Source organism: Mobula birostris, chromosome 20 (assembly GCF_030028105.1).
Source record: "Mobula birostris isolate sMobBir1 chromosome 20, sMobBir1.hap1, whole genome shotgun sequence".
Taxonomy (NCBI): Eukaryota; Metazoa; Chordata; class Chondrichthyes; order Myliobatiformes; family Myliobatidae; genus Mobula; species Mobula birostris.
In genome coordinates, this window is record NC_092389.1 from 39986617 (window position 1) to 40007403 (window position 20787).

General features: G+C 39.0%; 1 protein-coding gene across 2 annotated transcripts in view; it reads left to right on the forward strand.

Annotated features, from left to right (window-relative positions):
* The window catches only part of LOC140185149 (uncharacterized), a 252545-nt gene that overhangs the window by 101585 nt on the left and 130173 nt on the right, over nucleotides 1-20787 (forward strand). For both annotated transcript variants that reach the window (XM_072238527.1, XM_072238528.1), the window contains one exon: nucleotides 8665-8791. In XM_072238527.1, coding sequence (XP_072094628.1) covers nucleotides 8665-8791 — 127 coding nt within the window. The remainder of the gene's footprint in view (nucleotides 1-8664; nucleotides 8792-20787) is intronic.

A 20787-nucleotide genomic window follows, 5' to 3' on the forward strand; every position in this document is an offset into this window, starting at 1 on the left:
GTAACACATAGTTAGCAAACATCCCAAAATCACACAGATTAGCAACAAAATATGTAAGGAGTATACATAAAATACAAAAATATCATTAAAAAAACAGAAAAACAAAAACAAAATCCACTAAAAAAAAACTAAATCTACCCAAACTAAAGAAAACTAAGGAAAAAAAAAGAAAAGAAAGGGCTATTTTGATACCTCAGATAGAACCAATAATGTCGCCACTTCTGCTCCTCTCCCCATATATTGAAATCACAAAATAGATTTGGCAAGGCTCAAATTACATCATGTGGAAGTATTGAATAAATGGTCTCCAAGTGTCATCAAATTTAATAGATGGGTCAAAAGTGACACTTCTAATTTTTTCTAGATTTAAACAAGATATAGTTTGGGAAAACCAATGAAATGTAGGAGGATTAATTTCTTTCCAATTCAGTAGTAGAGATCTTCTAGCCATTAAAGTAACAAAAGCAATCATCCGACAAACTGAAGAGGTCAAATGATGCTTTTCTATCATTGATAAACCAAAGATGGCAGTAATAGGATGAGGTTGTAAATCAATATTCAAGACAGTGGAAGTAATATCAAAAATATTGTCCCAATATTTCTGCAATTAAGGGCAAGACCAAAACATATGAGTTAATGAAGCTATCTCAGAATGACATCTATCACATACAGTAATAACGAGCTAGACATATAAGCCCTATGTACAACTTTAAACTGTATCAATGCATGTTTAGCACAAATAGAGGAAGAGTTAACTAATTGAAATTTTTTTTGCCATTTCTCAGTAGGTAAGGTAAGCTTAAGTTCCCTTTCTCAGTCATTCTTAATTGTATTGGAAACATCTGGATTTATTTTCCTTACCATATTATAAATAATTGCTATTGAACCTTTCTGAAAAAGGTTTAAATCCAAAATTTTTCCTAATATATCAGTGGAATATGAAATCGGAAAGGTAGTAAGAACAGTATTTAAAAAAGTTTCTAATCTGTAAATATCTAAAAAAAAAAATGTGATCTAGGTAAGTTAAATTTATTAGATAATTGTTCAAAAGACATGAAACAATTATCTGAAAATAAATCAGAAAAAAGTATTATACCCTTTGTTTTCCAAACCAGATATGCTTGATCCAAAAAAGAGGGTTGAAAAAGAAAGTTGGATATAATAGGGCTAGTTAGAATAAATTGATTCAGTCCAAAAAATTTTCGAAACTGAAGCTATATTCGAAGAGTATATTTAACTATTGGGTTATCCATTTGTTTGTCCAGTTTAGAAAAGTCAAAAGGAAGTGGGATCCCTAAAATAGAACCCAATGAAAATCCTGAAACAGAATTACATTCAAGATTGACCCATTGTGGACTTGAAACTGTATCCCAATTCCATGTCCAAAATTTTAAATAACGAATATTAATCGCTCAATAGTAGAATCTAAAGTTTGGCAATGCTAAGCCACCCTCCTTTTTGGGCTTCTGTAAGTGTCTTTTACCTAGTCTAGGATTTTTATTCTACCATATGTATTAGGAAATTTTCGAATCAACATTATCAAAAAAGGATTTCGGAATAAAAATTGACAATGCTTGAAATAAATATAGAAACTTAGGTAAAATAATCATCTTAGCAGTGTTGATCAGACTAATTAATGACAAAAACATTGGTGACCATTTAGTTATCAAACCTTTAATCTGATCAAGTAAGAGTAAAAAATTAACCTTAAATAAATCCTTGTGCTTCTTGGTAATTTTAACTCCTAAATAAGTAAATTATCAGTAACTAATTTAAATGGTAAACATTTATAGTTTGGAACCATCATATTTAACGGAAAAAGTTCACTCTTATTAAGATTCAGTTTATAACCAGAAAATTTACTAAACTTAATCAACAGGGATAAGGTTGCGGGAATGGATTTTTCTGGGTCAGAAATATATAATAGTAAATCATCTGCATATAATGATAACTTATGTATCTCTTTCCCACGAGTAATACCCAAAATGTTTGGTGAATCTCGAATTGCAATTGCTAAAGGTTCTAAAGCAATATCAAGTAATAAGGGACTTAAAGGACAACCCTGTCTAGTGCCACAAAATAATCGAAAAAAGGGAAATCTTTGATTATTAGTCAAAACCAAAGCTAAGGGAGTATGATATATCAATTTAATCCAGGGATATAAATATCGGGCTAAAGTTAAACTTCTCAAGCGTAGTAAATAAATATGGCCATTCAACTCTGTCAAAAGCTTTCTCAGCATCTAATGAAATAACACATTCTGGAGTTCTCAGTGAAGGAGTATAAATAATATTTATTAATCTCCTAATATTAAAAGATGAATAGTGATTTTTAATAAATCCAGTTTGATCCGCGGAAATAATTTGAGGTGATACCCTTTTCTTACCTAGACGCTAATATTTTAGAAAAAATTTTTGAATCAACATTCAATAAAGATATCGGTCTATATAATGCACATTCAGTAGGATCCTTTTTTTTAAATTAAGGAAATGGAAGCTCCATAAAATGATTGTGGTAGTTTACCTATAATAATTGCATCTCTAAAAACTCTGCACAACTAGGGAGAAAGGATAGAATAGAAAAACTTAAAAAAATTCTGCTGTATAGCCATGTGGGCCGGATGATTTACCAGAATTCATTGAAGAAATAGCACCCATTATTTCTTCATCCGTAATAGGTGTTTCTAACTTTAAACGTTTGTCGGGTGTTAATTTCGGTAAGTTCAAATTCCTTAAAAAATCTTGCATCTCCCTGGGATCATGAGGAAATTCTGACTGATATAAGGATTTATAAAATTCTTGAAAGGATTTATTAATCTCATCATGATCAACTGTTGAAGTATCATTAGGTTTACGAATCTTAGTAATTTGACGTTTAACTGAGGCTGTTTTTAATTGATTGACTAATAATTTACCAGATTTATCACTATGTATATAAAACCCACTTGTTTTCATTAATTGATTTTCTATTGATGATGTTAAGAGTAAACTATGCTCCATTTGAAGTTCAACTCTGTTTGTAAAACTCCTCATTAGGAGCAATGGCATATTGTTTATTGATATCTTTAATCTTGTCAATCAACACCAATATTTCATTCTTAGTGCGTTTTTTCAATCCAACCAAGTAAGAAATGCTCTGACCACGGATATAAGCTTTAAAAGTGTCCCATATAACCCCAATGGAAATTTCATCCGTAGTATTGGTTAAAAAAAAAAGTTAATCTAATCCTTGATAAATTTTGCAAAATCTGAGTCTTGAAGTAAATTGGGATTAGAACGCCATTGTCTAGTATTAGAAGGTATATCCCATAACTTAATAGAGAGATTCAGTGGTGCCAGATGGAATTAAATGAGAGTCTATAAAAAAATAGTCAATCCTGGAATAAGTATGATGTATGTGTGAAAAGAAAGAAAATTCTTTATCCTTGGGATGTAGAAATCTCCAAATCTCAGAGATTCCAGAATCGATCGAAAACGAATTGATAAGAGTGGCCGACTTATTCGGTAGTGCCTGAGTTGGTACAGATTTATCCATCGAAGGATTTAAGCAGCAATTAAAGTCACCCCCCCATTATCAACATGTAATCACTTAAATTAGGAAAAGAGGTAAATAATTGTTTAAAAAATTCAGGGTAGTCCACATTTGGGGCATAAACATTAACTATAACAACTTTCTTATTAAAAAGTAGACCAGTAATTAACAAGAATCTACCATTCGGGTCAGAGAGAGTGTTGTGATGTACAAAAGCAAATGAATCTATGAAAATTGAAACTCCTCTCACTTTAGCTTTGGGGTTTGAGTGATACTGTTGTTCCTTCCAAAACTTTAAAAAACGCTGATTATGCTCTTTCCTCATATGAGTTTCTTGGGCAAAAATAACATGGGTATTCATTCTATGGAATACTTTAAAAATCTTTTTCCTTTTAATTGGATGGTTTAGTCCATTTGTATTCCAAGAAACAAAATTAATCCTCTGAGCCATGTTAACCTTAAATCAATCTTTTGGTATATAAAGGGTTAGGTATTAAACCCATGTAACTGGAAGAGGAACCAGCCTTTGGAAAGGAGATGGAAGTCGCGACAATACAGACATTGTTGTAGTTCAGAATTAGCCCAAATGAAAAAAAAGAAAAAAGCCCCCCCACCCACCACCCACTAACCCTAAAACTAAGCCAAGAAAGGCCAGAAAGCTAGCTAAGACTAAGTCTACCCCCATTCCTCCAGAAGGCGGCTCCCAAATATATGTTGGTAAAAAGACCACCTAAAAAAAAACTACACTATAACAGCGAAAAAAACAATAAACTTAACAAATACAGTAAAATAAAATACCTTAGTATTATAATCACTAACATGCTAATAAAATAAAGAGAAAAGAAGAGATACCAATACAGATTATTCAATGTAAGATACTTGTAAGGGAGAACAGTTAAATGAAAAAGAAAAGGCGTATCCGGCAAGAAGAAGTATTATGGGGAGAAGAACCCAAAAAGATGGCGCGGTAAAAAAAAACAATGGTATTATGAAAAGGAGATGACAAAACGCCATCATGGTTATACCACAGGGAGAAAAAACATGATATTCTCCCACATACAATATTTTAAAAATATTGAAAATAACCGATAACAACGGTAAAATTCAGTATAAAGAATACCAACACTACCGATCAAAACTAGAAGTCTTATACTTATAAAAGTCAATCTTCAAAAATGAATCGTGTGATTAATAGAATTTGAAAAAAAAACACGAAAAGCCAAAGCCAATATCACAAGGATCGTATATTAATTAAACCATGGCAGCTGATTCAAGTTCTTCCAGAAAGTTTCGAGCTGCACTTGTAGAGTTGAAAAAAAGTCGCTGGCTGTTCAGAGGAGAAATTCTTAAGCGGGCAGGATACAGTCACGCTGGTTTAAGATCTTTTTGGTAGCATTCCATCATCAGAGGTTTGAAAGCCAATCGCGCGCTCATTAATTCAGGACTGAAGTCCTCATACAGTCGGAATTGATGGTTTTCAAATTTAATCATTCCCTGCCATCGGACTACTCGTATGACTTGCTCTTTAACATGAACATAATGGAATCGGATGATTACTGGTCTCGGTTTAGATTGAGAATCTGATTTATTCCAAAAAATATGATGTGCGCAATCGAGCAATGGAGGATCATCCAGGAACTCAGAGCTAAACGCAGTATTTAAAAGTTCAGAGAAGAATACTGAAGGGTCTTCTGTCTCAACTCCCTCGGGGAGACCAATTAAACGTAAGTTCTTTCTCCTGGATCGGTTTTCTAGATCAGTAATCTTAAATTTAAGACTCTCCAGCTGTTTATCTGTCGAAGAAACTTTTTGTTCCATACTCTCGATTTTTTCATCTTTCTTTTGTGCATCTTCCTTCGGTTCAGTGATGGTATTTTGTTGCTGTTGAACTTGATGGTGAAGCACACCATAAGCTTGCATAATTGCCGTAATCTCTTCTTTAATGCCTCGGCGTATTTCTTCAGCTTGATCACGAAACAAATTCATCAACAATTCATGAGTTATCTCAGGACATTTAGGATCGGGTTTCTTTTTTCCGTCGCCATTGGCATCTTTTGCAGATTTAGTGTCTCGAACTTTAGGTTTTGTAGCTGATTCTTTACTCATCTCTTCAAAGTTCAAAATCCAAACTTAAAAGTAAATTAAATAAAGGTGATCATAGATATAAAATGAAAAAGTAACAGAGCGAAGCCAAGAAGTGACCTCACTGCGTGAGCGCCATCTGGAGGATTGGATGGTGTTTCCTGTGGAGTTTGTGTCAGAGAGAATTGTTATTGTGTTATGGAATATCAGCGGATGCTGTTTCCCATCATTTTTGTGCCTGGGAGAATTGTTATTGAGTGTAATGGAATATCTGCGGATGGTGTTTCCTGTGATCTTTGTGACTGGGAGAATTGTTATTGTGTAATCGATTATCAGCGGATGGTGTTTCCTGTGATTTTTGTGCCTGGGAGAATTGTTGTTGTGCAATGGAATATCTGCAGATGGTGTTTCCTGTGATCTTTGTGACTGGGAGAATTGTTATTGTGTAACGGGATATCAGTGGAAGGTGTTTCCTGTCATCTTCGTGCCTGGAGGAATTGTTATTGTGTAATGGAATATCAGCGAACGGTGTTTCCTATGATTTTTGTGACTGGGGGAATTGTTATTGTGTTATGGAATATCAGCGGATGGTGTTTCCTGGTCATCTTTGTGCCTGGGAGAACTGTTATTGAGTGTAATGGAATATCAGTGGAGGTGTTTCCTGTGATCTTGTGCCTGGTGGAATTGTTCCTGTGTAATGGAATATCAGCGGATGCTGTTTCCTGTAATTTTTGTGCCTGGGGAATTGTTATTGTGGAATGGGTTATCAGCGAATGGTGTTTCCTGTTATCTTTGTGCTTGGGGGGGTCGTTACTGTGTCATGGAAAATCAGCGGAATGCGTTTCTTGTGATCTTTGTGCCTGGGAAAACTTGTTGTGCAATAGTATGTCAGCGGATGGTGTTTCCTCTGATCTTTGTGTCTGGGGGATTTCTTATTGTGTAATGGAATATCAGTGTGCCTCGGGGAATTGTTATTGTCTGGAAGGGCCGAGATGGCCTGCTTCCATTGCTGTAATTGTTACGTGGTTATAATGGAATATCAGTGCTTTGTGTTTCCTGTGATCTTTGTGCCTGGGGGAACCGTTACTGTGTAATGCAATATCAATGCATGGTGCTTCCTATGATTCTTGTGCCTTGGGTAATTGTTGCTGTGTGATGGAATGTGAGCGCATTGTATTTCCTGTGGTGTTTGTGCCTGGGAGAATTGTTATTGTGTGTAATGGAATATCAGCGGATGGTGTTCCCTCTGATCTTTGTGCCTAGGGGAATTGTTACTTTGTCATGGAATATCAGCGGATGGTGTTTCCTGTGGTGTTCGTGCCTGGGGTAATAAGCATTCTTGGCAGTTCAGTCCAAGTAAAAAGGTTTCCACTTCTCACTTGTGTAATTTCAATTGGACTGTTTTTTGTCGCTGTGTATGTTGGCTTCTGGTTGAGGAAAATATGTTTGTACGTAGTCCAAAGTCAGCAGAGTCCCCCACACAATAGAAATCTGTACAACCAAACATTCGATAGCATTCTGTAATAATACTTTAGATTCAACCCTCACTATATTCTACAAATCGTTAGAGGGACCACATTTCCATTTGGTTCATTCATGTCAGCCATCAGAATCAGGTTTAATATCACTGGCATATGTCATGAAGTTTGTTGTTATGAGGCAGCAGTACAGTGCAATACAGAATAAAACTGTGTAAAATACAGTAAGGATGTGTTAGTGGAATGAAGATCACCATGTTCAAGGTGTTTCAATGATTGTAGTAAAAATGCACCAGTATCTGGAAGGTCCAACTGCTAGTGAGTCAGCATCCTGCTAAAAATACACCATGAAGAACACTCCAGGCAACTCTGTGTAAAGGTTTTTGGAAAAGCACAAATCCCCATCGTTCTCCGAAGTTAACAAAAAGTCAAATAAGTAGTGCAAACAGAGGGGAAACGTAGTGTGGTTCTGTTCATGGGTTCAAAGTCCTTTCAGAAATCTGAGGGCGCAGGGTAGGAAATTGTTCCTAAATCATTGAGTATGGGTCTTCAGGGTCATGTACCTCCTTGTTGATGGTAGCAGGTTCTGTTCGATGGGACTACTTAATGATGGACGCCCCCTTTTTGAGGCTTCGCTCCTGGAAGGTGTCCTAGATGCTAGGGAGGCTGGTGCCCATAGTGGATCTGATGGAGTTTACAACTTGCTGCAGCATACTTCAGTCCTGAGGCTCCTGCACCTTCTACTTGATGGCAGCAGGAAGAAAAGAACATAGCATGGGTAATGAGGATCTTTGATGATGGATGCTGTTTTACTACGGATATGTTTCATATAGATGTGCTTAATGGTTGGGAGAGCTTTACCTGTGACGTACTGGGCCAAATCCACGACCTTTTGTCTGATTTTATGCTCAGGTGCATTGGTGTTACCATCCCAGACTGTAATGCAGCTAATGACAGTAAATTTACCAAAGTGGCTTCAGGATAGCTTCTGCATCCATTAATTTTGGAACTATGCAGAATATAGGAGAAACATAATTAAGAGAAAATCTGGGTATGCTGGAAATCAAAGTAATAGGCACAAGATGCTGGAGGAACTGAGCAGGTCCAGTAACATCCATGGAAAAGAGTAAACAGTTGATGGCTTGGGCCAAGGCCCTTCATCAGGACTGAAAAAAAGAGATGAGAAGTCAGCTAAAAGGGTAAGGGTAAGGGAGAAATACAAGGTGGTAAGTGATAGGTGAAACCGGGACAGGGGTGAAGTAAAGAGCTGGGAAGATGGTTGGTGATAGAGATTAAGGGGTAGAGAAGGGGGAATCTGATAGGAGAGGATCGAAGGCCATAGAAGGAAGGGAACGGGGAGATAGGAGGTAAGGTGAGAGGGGATCTGGGAATGGAGAATGGTGAAGGAGAGGGGAGGATCATTACCAGGAGTTTGAGAAATCAGGCTGGAGTCTACCCAGACAGCAGAGTGTGGCCTCATTGCAGCAGTGGAGGAGGCCATGAACTAGCATGTTGGAAACTTTATGGTTTTGTATTTTTGTCACAAAGCATTCTGACAATTTATTTCTTCCAGATATAAAGAAGCAAGGTCATTCATAGAGAAGTCTCTGAAGTTGGTGGAGAGTAATTTAGTCCCAGGGCTTCAGACCTGGCCGGGCACAGATACAACCATTGAAGAAACCAGGGATGGTGCGCTGAAGGTAAGGAATGTTAGTGTGAATCAGCCTGAGATCAATTATTGTTTCAGAGCCATACGGAATGTTCATCTACCTATGATGGCATTTCATGGGGTTATAAAGTTTTTTTTTTGTAATTTATTTTTTATTGAATTTCATCATCAAACATTTCCACAAGATGTATTTCAGACACTGTACATACATATCATATAATCATATTTATCACAAGTCTCCACATAATACTTATCTGAGGTATACACTTATAGAGAGGAGAGGAAAGAAAGAATAATTGAAAGAAGAAAACTATGTACAAAGTAGGGAGTGATATTGTTTTTAACAACATATTCATTGACTTGTGAGAATAAAATCAGGCCTATGAGGTGTTATGTAGTTAAACCATTTTTCCCAGTATGAATAAAATTGTTCCAACTTATGATTAACACATGCTGTTATCTTCCCCATTTTGTAAATGTCCATTGTAATTTCCATCCATACATTTAAAGTTGGGCTCTCCTGTGATAACCATTTCCTGGTAAGGGTCTTTTTACCAGCCACCAGCAGTACATTCATTAAATATTTGTCTCTTTTCAAACATTCTTGAGGTATAAACCCAAAAAATAGGGTCTTACTCTCTAAGGATATTTCACATTTAAAGATGTCTTGTAGGGCATTATGTATCCCACTCCAATAGTCTTTGATAACGGGGCATTCCCAGAAAATATGATAATGGTTTGCATTTTGATTTCCACAATTTCTCCAGCAAACAGGGGGGTTACTATCTTAATGGGATTTCTGAGAGGGTGTAATAAAATATCAAGTTTTTCCACCCGAACTCCCTCCATTTCTGTGAACTGGTACACTTCCATTGATACCTCCATATTATTGTCCAGTCTTCCTCAGATATTATTATCCTTCCATATTATTATGAAGTTGAACACTGAAAGATGCAAAATAATGCAATTTGTAGGATGAATTGTAAGGTCATTTTAATTGGAATTGAAATGACCTCCTATAGGTAGGTATCATAAACAAGTAAGCTCAGAAGGCTAATATGCCAATCACTAAAAAAGTTTTTGCTGCAAGTTACAATGATCATAGAAATGCAAACCAGGTACTTTTAGAATGTTATAAACATGAGGACGTCTGCGGATGTTGGAAATCCAGAGTAAAACGCGCGCGCACGCAAAATGCTGGAGGAACTCAGCAGGTCAGGCAGCATCAATGGAAATGAATAAACACAAGATACTCTGCAGAAGCTGGAAATCCGGAGTAATACACACAAAGTTCTGGAGGAACTCAGCAGGTCAGGCAGCATCTCTAGAAAAGAATAAACACAAGAGATTCTGCAGATGCTGCAAATCCAGAGTAACACACACAAAATGCTGGACGAACTCAGCAGGTCAGGCAGCATCAATGGAAATGAATCTGATTAATGAATGGTGGAGCAGACTCGATAGACCGAATGGCCTACTTCTGCTTCTATATCTTATGGCAGTTGTTGTAGCGTGGATGAAATTACCAGAGAGACAGAGTCAATGGTAGATACAAAGCAGCTCCTTTATTCGACACAACAAGGTACAGCAGGCATCTTAACGGATGGCGACGCTTTCCGTAGAAAGGTCTGCTAGCTAAATGTGGACTCGATATTTATATGCTAAACACAAAGGCAATTGCTACTTAAAAAGTTACAGACAATGCATAGACAATGCTTCCTATTGAAGCTACATACAAAATCTCACACCATCCTTTCTTCCTGATGCCAACATGTCTGGGTTGGTATCTACAGCCTTTAGGAATGTAAGTTAAGTCTACAATACATTTATTTGGCATTTCCTGTGCTAACATAGAAGACAATTCATACAATTAATATTTATAATGTATAGGTGATACTGCCTTCAAAACTACAGCATCAGGCACCAGAAGCATCCGGTATTTACACCTTTTTGGAAGCCCATTGTGGTGGACTCAATCCACAGTCCTTTGTCAAACAGTTAAAATAGAAGTCTGGTGGCCAAAGTCATTTAAGTGTTAACAAATCATCTACCCCAAAAGAATCCACTCTAACAGCAGTGGTCCTCAACCTCCAGGCCGTGGACCGATACTGGGCTGCGAAGCATGCAGGGGTGCCGCGGTAACTGGGACGCACCCAGCACATCTTTAAGAAAAAAGCCGAAATAAACAAGCTAATTAATTAGGTGCCGCCTGGCACATAAATGTCGGCCCAGATCAGAGGCAATTGCCGATTGCATAGAGCAAGTGAAATTTACGTGCCAGGCAGCACCTAATTAACTAGCTTGTTTATTTCAGCTTTTTTCTTAAAGATGTGCTGGATGCGTCCCGGCTACCGCTGCATGCTTCGCGGCCTGAAGGTTGGGGACCACGGTCTTATGGTCAACATTTCGGGCCGAGACCCTTCTTCAGAACTGAGAAGGAAGTGGGAAGACGACAGAATAAAAAGTTGAGGAAAGGGGAAGGAAGCTAACTGGAAGGTGATAGGTGAAGCCAGGTGGGTGGGAAAGCTTAAGGTCTGGAGAAGATGGAATCTGATAGAAGAGGGGAGAGGAGCACAGGAGAAAGGGAAGGAAGGGGGCACCATGGGGAGAAGATAGGCAACTGAGAAGAGGTAAAAGGGCGAGTGGGGAATAGAGGAGTGGGATTTGTTACTGGAAGGAGAAATTGACATTTATGCCAACAGGTTGGAGGCTATTTCTCAGAGCAGGCATCCGTCCTCCGGTGGAATGCATGGCTTTCTCCCAGATGCTCTGGTTTGCTCCCGCGGTCCAAGGAGGTACCATTGTAAATTGTCCTGTGATTAGGTGAGGGCTAAATCAGTACTGACAGAGGAATCATTAACAATATTTACTGCAGAGTCTGTTACTCAGCTATTGCATAGTAACATTTTGCATCAGTTTTCCATGCTCTGGTCTATTAACTACTGTACAGTTAAGGTCAAATACCTAGCTACTTGATCAGTGCCGTTTCCATGCGAGGGTGTCATGGTCCGGTCCGTGAGTCCGCATTCCGGTTCATGGTCCAGTTCACCGATTCTTTATTCTGGGTTTTCCTGTTTTCCGTTGTTCTATTGGGTGCCTTAATTGACGCACCTGATTCTAGTTTTGGGTTGGCGACATAAGTTGCTCCTGGTCTCTCTCTCTCTCTCTCTCTCTCTCTCTCTCTCTCTCTCTCTCTCTCTCTCTCTCTCGCTCTTTCTCTCTTTCTCTCTTTCTCTCTCTCTCTCTTTTTCTCTTTCTCTTTCTCTTTCTCCCCTCGCTTCTGAGTCCCTGGCAGTTACTTTGGCGGTTTATCTCAACAGTTACTTCGGCACTAACCTTCGTCTGTATTCTTCGTCTGCTACCTTGCCTGCGTCCTTGCTTGTAACGCCGTCAAGTTCAACCGCCGGACTGAGACCGGAGCCTTGCCACGCCACGCCATGATAAGGAACAATCTATCGTTGACTTTGGAGCTGTCTCCTTGTGTCGTCGTGTTTAGTGTTCCATGTCTGGAAGAGTCCTGGCCCAAAGTCCTGTTCCCAAGGAGGGGTCCTGACTCTGTGTTCCGTGTACGAGTCCCAACCCTAAGCCCTGTTCCCAAGGAGGGTCTTGGCTCCGTGTTCCTGTGTTCCATGTTCTGGGTGCTGCGTTCCAGTCCTGTCCAAGTCAAGGCTTCGTGTTCTCGTCCTGTCAATGTGCCTTGCCCAGCCCAGTGCTGGAGATTCCTCGTCCTCTACTGGAGATTCCTCGTCCTGTGCTGGATTGTCCTCATCCAAATCCTCGGTAGTTTACATGGGCAGCCATCTCAGCCCTGCATCCAAGAAAGCATCCCGGCCCTACGTCCTAGGTCCCGGCCCTGTGCTCCAAGGAAGAGTCCCAGCTCTGTACCCAAGAGCCTAACCAAGCCGAGTCCAAGAGCTGAGTGAAACCATGTCCAGGAGCCGCGGCCTGCCCTGGAGAACCTCGTCCTGTCCAAGCCAAATCCTAGAACCTCGTCTTGTCCAAGCCAAGTCCTGGAACCTCGTCCTGTCCAAGTCAAGGCTTTGTGTTCTCATCCTGTGCAGGAGTTCCACGTCCAGTCTTGCAGCCTCGCCACATCCAGTCCTGTTCCACGTCTTGTCCTTGCCTAGGTCCGGGGTCCAGTTCCGAGTCCCAACCAAGGCCCAGGTTCTGGGTCTTTGTCCAGGCTCTGGTTCCGGAGTTCCGAGTTCCCAGTCCAGGCTCCTTGTTCCCAGTTCCACGTCCGCGCCCCGTGCTTCTAGCCCACACCCAGAATCCTAGTCTCGTCCAGGGCCTGTGTCAATATCCAGCGTTGTTTCTTCCCTTGCTTTCTTGTCAAACCTCGTCCTGTTCCTCGTACTTCAGTGTCTGTGTCTTGCATTTGGATCCGCTCCCAACGCCCCCTTGTAACAGAGGGTCTATTAACTACTGTACACTTAGGGTCGAATACCCAGCCATTTGATCCTGTGCTCTTTCTCTACTGACTACTGTACAGTTAGGGTCGAATACCTAGTCATTTGATCAGTGCTGTTTCCATGCTAGGGTCTATTAACTACTGTACACTTAGGGTTGAATACCCAGCCATTTGATCAGTGCATTCTTTCTTTTTCAATATTTTTATTGATTTCTATATAGAAGAATACAGAGTCCAAGAGAATACCTAGTATAAAACAAAAGAAAAAATACAATAATACCAGATACAGTATATTAAATCACATTAATTAACTCCTTGCTCTATATTCATACAGATTACATTAATTCATATATTAGAATATAGACAATTTTATAAAAAAAAGATCTACACCCACTCCCAAAGTCGAAGCTGTTTGAGAAAAAAATAGCAAAAAAACACCTTATCAGATAATAAAATATGCTATTAACCAACTTCTGTACTTTAACAAGAAGTCAAAGATTATGAAATTAATTTAAAAAGCTCCCACAAATTTTGAAAATCTTGGTGAGATTCAGAAATTGAACAACGAATCTTTTCTAAATTTAGGCATGCCATAACATCCCGTAACTACTGAGCATGCTCAGGTGGAACAGAGTCCTTCCATTTAAACAAAAGCGCCCTCCTAGCCATAAGAGAGATAAAATTCGGAATGTGCAAATCAGATGTCTTCAAGATGATATCTTTCCTTCCAACAATACCAAATAGGGCAGTCAAAGGATTAGGCTTAAAATTTACTTTAAAGAGTGCAGAAAAAGTTTGGAATACTTCCAATATTTTCCAAGACTTGGGCACGTCCAAAACATATGAATAAATGAAGCTTCTCCATTGTTACACCTATCACAGTAGGGAGATATATCCATATAAAAACGAGATAACTTATCCTGGTCATATAAGCCCTATGAACGACTTTAAATTGTAGGAGGGAATGATGAGCACATAACGATGAAGTATTAACCAATTTAAAAATCTCATTTCAAGTTTCTTCAGAAATTGAAGTCTGAAAATCTTGTTCCCAAAGATTATTGATTTTGTCTGAAGAATTATTTCTCATACCCAACAACATATCATAAATATTGGATATTGAGCCATTATAAAATGATTTCATGTTAAGAATTTCATCTGATACGTTCTTATCAGGACGATTAGGAAATGTATATAATTGAGATTGCAAAAAATTTCTAATTTGTAAGTACCGAAAAAAATCGGTTTTTAGTAAACTATATTTAGTTGGCAATTGTTCGAACGAAGAAAGACTTCCTCCAACAAACAGATCCTGGAAACATGTAATGCCCAATCCTTCCCACTGTTTACAAACTACATCAGTCATCGAAGGCTTAAAAAGATAGTTCTAAAAAAATGGGACTAGAAAGGGAGAATCTCAATAAACCAAAGTGTTTTCTAAATTGTATCCAAGTCCTCAACGTATATTTGACTACCACATTTTCAGTTATCTTACTTAAGGATAAAGGAAGTGAAGATCCCAAAAGAGAGGTAATAGAACATTTATTAACTGAATTGGCTTCTAAAGAAACCCACCCAGGACAGTCCTCATGATTAATATAGTATAACCAAAACATGAGATTCCTTATGTTAACTGCCCAGTAATAAAACCTAAAGTTTGGTAAAGCTAAACCTCCGTTCTTTTTAACTTTCTGGAGATGGACTTCATTCAATTGAGGACGTTTATTTTTCCTTATGTAGGAGGATAAGATAGAGTCCAGAGAGTCAAGAAAGGATTTAGGAATAAAAACGGGTAAAGCCTGAAAGAGGTATGTAGATTTAGGTTAAACATTCATTTTAATAGAATTAATTGGACCAATCAATGATAATGAAAGGGGTGACCAATTTGATCATGTTCTTTTTATATAATTTAATAAAGTAAGAAAATTTTCTTTAAATAGGTATTTATAATTCTTAGTAATTGTTACACCCAAATAAGTGAACTGGTTTCTTACAATTTTAAAAGGATGGTTAATATCAGTGAATGCCAAATTATTTAAAGGAAAAAGTTCACTTTTGTGTAGATTCAATTGATATCCAGAGAACAAGAGAGTAAAGAAAGCACAGAAGGTAAGGAAGTTTCAACATTAGAAGTGTAAAGCAATAAGTCATCCGCATAAAGCAAAACTTTGTGGATAGTACCTTTCCGTAAAATACCAGTGATATCATTAGATTCTTGAAAAGCTATAGCTTAAAGGCTCTAAAGCCAGGTCAAAGAGCAAAGGATACGAAGCTGGGCGGCAGTGTTAGCTGTGAGGAGGATGCTAAGAGGATGCAGGGTGACTTGGATAGGTTAGGTGAGTGGGCAAATTCATGGCAGATGCAATTTAATGTGGATAAATGTGAAGTTATCCACTTTGGTGGCAAAAACAGGAAAACAGATTATTATCTGAATGGTGGCCGATTAGGAAAAGGGGAGGTGCAACGAGACCTGGGTGTCATTATACACCAGTCATTGAAAGTGGGTATGCAGGTACAGCAGGCAGTGAAAAAGGTGAATGGTATGCTGGCATTTATAGCAAGAGGATTCGAGTACAGGAGCAGGGAGGTACTTCTGCAGTTGTACAAGGCCTTGGTGAGACCACACCTGGAGTATTGTGTGCGGTTTTGGTCCCCTAATCTGAGGAAAGACATCCTTGCCATAGAGGGAGTACAAAGAAGGTTCACCAGATTGATTCCTGGGATGGCAGGACTTTCATATGAAGAAAGACTGGATGAACTAGGCTTATACTCGTTGGAATTTAGAAGATTGAGGGGGGATCTGATTGAAACGTATAAAATCCTAAAGGGATTGGACAGGCTAGATGCAGAAAGATTGTTCCTGATGTTGGGGAAGTCCAGAACGAGGGGTCACAGTTTGAGGATAAAGGGGAAGCCTTTTAGGACTGAGATGAGGAAAAATTTCTTCACACAGAGAGTGGTGAATCTGTGGAATTCCATGCCACAGGAAACAGTTGAGACCAGTTCATTGGCTATATTTAAGAGGGAGTTAGATATGGCCCTTGTGGCTACGGGGGTCAGGGGGTATGGAGGGAAGGCTGGGGCGGTGTTCTGAGTTGGATGATCAACCATGATCATAATGAATGGCGGTGCAGGCTCAAAGGGCCGAATGGCCTACTCCTGCACCTATTTTCTATGTTTCTATGACTCAAAGGGCAACCTTGTCTGGTTCCACGTTGAAGTTTAAATGGTGTAGAATTCTGAGAATCAGTAAGAACCTGAACAAAAGGAGATAAGTATAAATAAAGTTGAACCCAAAATTAAATTTTTCTGAAATTTTAAATAAATAATGACATTCAACCTGATCAAAAGCTTTCTCAGTGTCTAAGGATGTCATACACTCCGATATCTCCGTAGAAGGAGAAGAAATAACATTTAATGTTTCAGCAGTGGCTGGATGGGAGACGCCAGAGAGTAGTGATGGATAACCGTTTGTCAGATTGGAGGCCGGCGACTAGTGGTGTGCCTCAGGGATCTGTACTGGGTCTAGTGTTATTTGTCATATACATTAATGATCTGGATGATGGGGTGGTAAATTGGATGAGTAGGCATGCAGATGATACTAAGATAGGTGAAGTTGTGGATAATGAAGTAGGTTTTCAAAGCTTGCAGAGAGATTTAGGCCAGTTAGAAGAGTGGGCTGAAAGATGGCAGATGGAGTTTAATGCTGATAAATGTGAGGTGCTGCGTTTTGGTAGGGCTAATCAAAATAGGACATACATGGTAAATGGTAGGGCATTGAAGAACGCTGCAGGACAGAGGGATCTAGGAATAATGGTGCATAGTTCCCTGAAGGTGGTATCTCATCTGGATAACAGTGGTGAAGAAACCTTTTGGTATGCTGGCCTTTATTAATCAGTGCATTGAGTATAGGAGTTGGCATGTAATGTTGAAATTGTACAAGACATTGGTGAGGCCAAATTTGGAGTATTGTGTACAGTTTTTGTCACCGAATTATAGGAAAGATATCAACAAAGTAGAGAGGGTACAGAGAAGATTTTCTAGAATGTTACCTGGGTTTCATCTCCTAAGTTACAGAGAAAGGTTGAACAAGTTGGGTCTTTATTCTTTGGAACGTAGAAGGTTGAGGGGGGACTTGACAAAGGTATTTAAAATTATGAGCGGGATTGATAGAGTTGACGTGGATAGGCTTTTTCCATTGAGAGTAGGGGAGATTGAAACAAGAGGACATGAGAGTTAAAGGGCAAAAGTTTAGGGGTAACATGAGGGGGAACTTCTTTACTCAGAGTGGTAGCTGTGTGGAACGAGCTGTTATTATTTAATAGAAAAGTTAAAAGGATAATCCTTAAGAAGATTAATAAAGCTAAACAATTACTTATGAGATAAGGAAACCAAACAACAGGTTTGACTAAGAATCCCAAACGGCTTCCAAGAAAAAAAACCAAACACCCTCCCCCTTCCCAAAGACAGAAAGTCGACCAAAGAAAGTTGATGCCTACAACTAATAGCGACGTCCCCCCAAAAATCCTGCTGGCTTAGCTCCGAATAAATTACAAAGTTAGAAATATTCCGACCTAGTTAGAACAACAGATAATAAAGAAATGGTTAATTCTGATATCAGGAACTCTGGAAAAGTAAGTATAATATAAAAGAATATGGGCGGACAGAATATTGGCTCATTAAAATCTTATTCTCAAAGTAGAACCTTAAGAGGTTCAAAAAGAAAATTGACTACAAGATTCACTGGAGGCAAAGTACACAATTATTCATGTAAGTTTTTTTAAACAGCTGTAACATGACACTTTTAAACTTGGCAGACAAAGTAATAACACATTAAAGTCTTATTCTCAAAATAAATCCTTAAAAAGTTCAAAAAGAGTTAAGTGCAAAGTTTAGCAAAGGCAAGATAGACAGTTATTCATGTAACAAATAATAGTAAGCAATCACTTTACTGACACTGTATATTCCTGAGCCTGGAGACTTGAACGGAACCATTTCTGTGATCCATCCTGCAGCTTCGCTGGATACTGTAGAGAAGGTTTAAAATCCTTGTTGTAGAATTCTGACATGACGCTCTTAAGCTGAGCTTGCTCCCTCATAATCTCTGCTGAGAAATCTTCAACAGTTCTAATCTTCTTACCATTAAAATCAATCATACCTTTCCGATGAGATTCATGAATTATACGGTCCTTTGTTTGAAACTCAGGAAAGCGATTACCACTGAACAAGGTTTGCGAGGTACTTTGTGCGCTCGGTCCATCATTGGTGTTGATTTTAAAATATCAGGAAATAACTGAAGCAAAAAGTTTGCAAAATTCCATAGGACGATCACCTTCAGTTAACTCTTTGAGACCAAGAATTCGTACGTTATTCCTTCTATTTGTTTTTTGAAAATGAGTAATCTTCTGTCTTAGTTCGTCGTTAACCTTGGATTGTTTTTCATAACATTTTTGCAGGTTGTCCATTTTCTCATTCAGAATCGACAGGATTTCTTCATTCTCTTTTATTCATTTATCGTGCTCAGTTAAGGTTTCTGGAATAGAATCCAGCTTTGTACTTAATTGTTTAATTTCAGAGCCAAGTTGTTGAAACTGTTCGAAGATTCCTTTCTGAATCGCTGAAATTCCTCGGATGCTTCATTTCTGTGCATTTGCACTAACTTGATAATAGAATTCAAAGGTGCAGAAGAATCTTCTTCTTTTTTACCTTTAGCAGTTCTTGTATCAAATCAGATTGGAAAGTAAGAAAAGTAAAGTAAACTAGGAATGGCTATAAAATACTGTTATTCCATCCACCGCCAGCAGGAAGTCTCCTGATCAGTGCTGATTCCATGCTAGGGTCTATTAACTACTATACAGTTAGGGTCGAATACCCAGCCATTTGACAACATCCCTGTCTCACTGCTGCTGTTCTGAGCTGTCCACTTGAGGCGCCTCAGTGCTTATCTGTACTGCTGTTAGAAGACAACAGATTTCACGTCAGTGAAAATAAAGCTGATTCTGAATCTTAGTGTCAGAGAGTTATACAATACAAAAGCAGACCCTTCATCCATACAAGGTCAGTGAGTTTGTCCCATCTGTCCACACCCGGCTCATAGCTCTCCAAAATCTTTCCTGTTCATGTATTTAACTAGATGGCTGTAAATGTTAATGTGTCTGCCTCAACCAATTGATTGGTTTGCAGCAAAGTTTGCGGATGATATGAAGATAGGTGGAGGAGTAGGTCGTGCTGAGGAAGCAATGTTATTGCAGCAGAACTTAGACAAATTAGAAGAACGGGCAAAAAAGTGGTAGATGGAATACCGTGTTGGGAAATGTACAATAATGCATTTTGGTAAAAGGAAGAATAATGAGAAGAAAATTCAGGTGCAGAGTGTCTTGGGATTCCTTGTGCAAGACTCCCAGAAGGTTAATTTGCAGATTGAGTCTGTGTTAAAGAAACAAATGCAATGTTTGCATTTATTTCAGGGGGAATAGAATATAAAAGCAAGGAGATAATGCTGAGCATTTACAACACTCTAGTCCGTGTGCATTTGGAGTTTTGTCAATAGTTTTGGGACCGATATCTCAGAAAGTACGTTCATTTTGGGGATAGTCCAGAGGAGATTCACGAGAATGATTCCAGGAATGAAAGGATTACCATATAAGGAGTATTTGGCAACTCTGGGCCTGTACTCACTGGAATTTAGAAGAATGTTGGGGGGGGGTGGGGGTAGTGGTGGATCTCATTGAAATCTACCGAATGTTAAAAGGACGAGATGTGGAGAGGATGTTCCCTGTGGTGGGGGGTATCCAGATCTAGAGGGCACGGCCTCAAAATTGATGAGATGTGGAGGGGATGTTCCCTATGGTGGGGGGTATCTAGATGTAGAGGGTACAGCCTCAAAATTGACAAGATGTGGAGAGGATGTTCCCTGTGGTGGGGGGTATCCAGATCTAAAGGGCACAGCCTCAAAATTGACGAGGTGTGGAGAGGATGTTCTCTATAGTGGGGGTATCCAAAACCACAGGGCGCAGCTTCAAAATTGACTAGATGTGGAGAGGATGTTCTGTATGGTGGGGATATCGAAATCTAGAGGGCGACCTTCTAGAGCAGAGGTAAGGAAGAATTGTTTTAGCCATTGGGTAATGAATCTGTTGAATGCCCTGCCACAGTCTGCAGTGGAGGCCAAGTCCGTAGATATATTTAAGGTGGATGTTAGTAGTTTCCTGATTGGTCAGGACGTCAAAGGATGTGGCGAGAAGGCGGGTGTATGGGGTTGAGTGGGTACCGGAATCAGCCATGATGGAATAGCCGAGCAAACTCAATGGGCTGAACGGCCTGATTCTGCCCCTATGTCTTACTGTCTAACCATTATTTGTTTTGTAACAGGGCAAATATTGCACAGCTGATGAAGTAACGCACACAAAATGCTGGAGGAACTCAGCATGAAAAGGAATAAAATGTCGACATTTCCTGATTGAAGGAAATTAATTTCCATAGATGCTGCCTGACCTGATGAGATCCCCCAGTACTTTGTGTGTGTTGCTTCCTTTATTAATCTGTCTTTTTTCCTCTTCATTGTATTTGGTTTCAGTTTGAGTTGTTTTTGCGGTTACTTATGTTGTTGTGTTTTT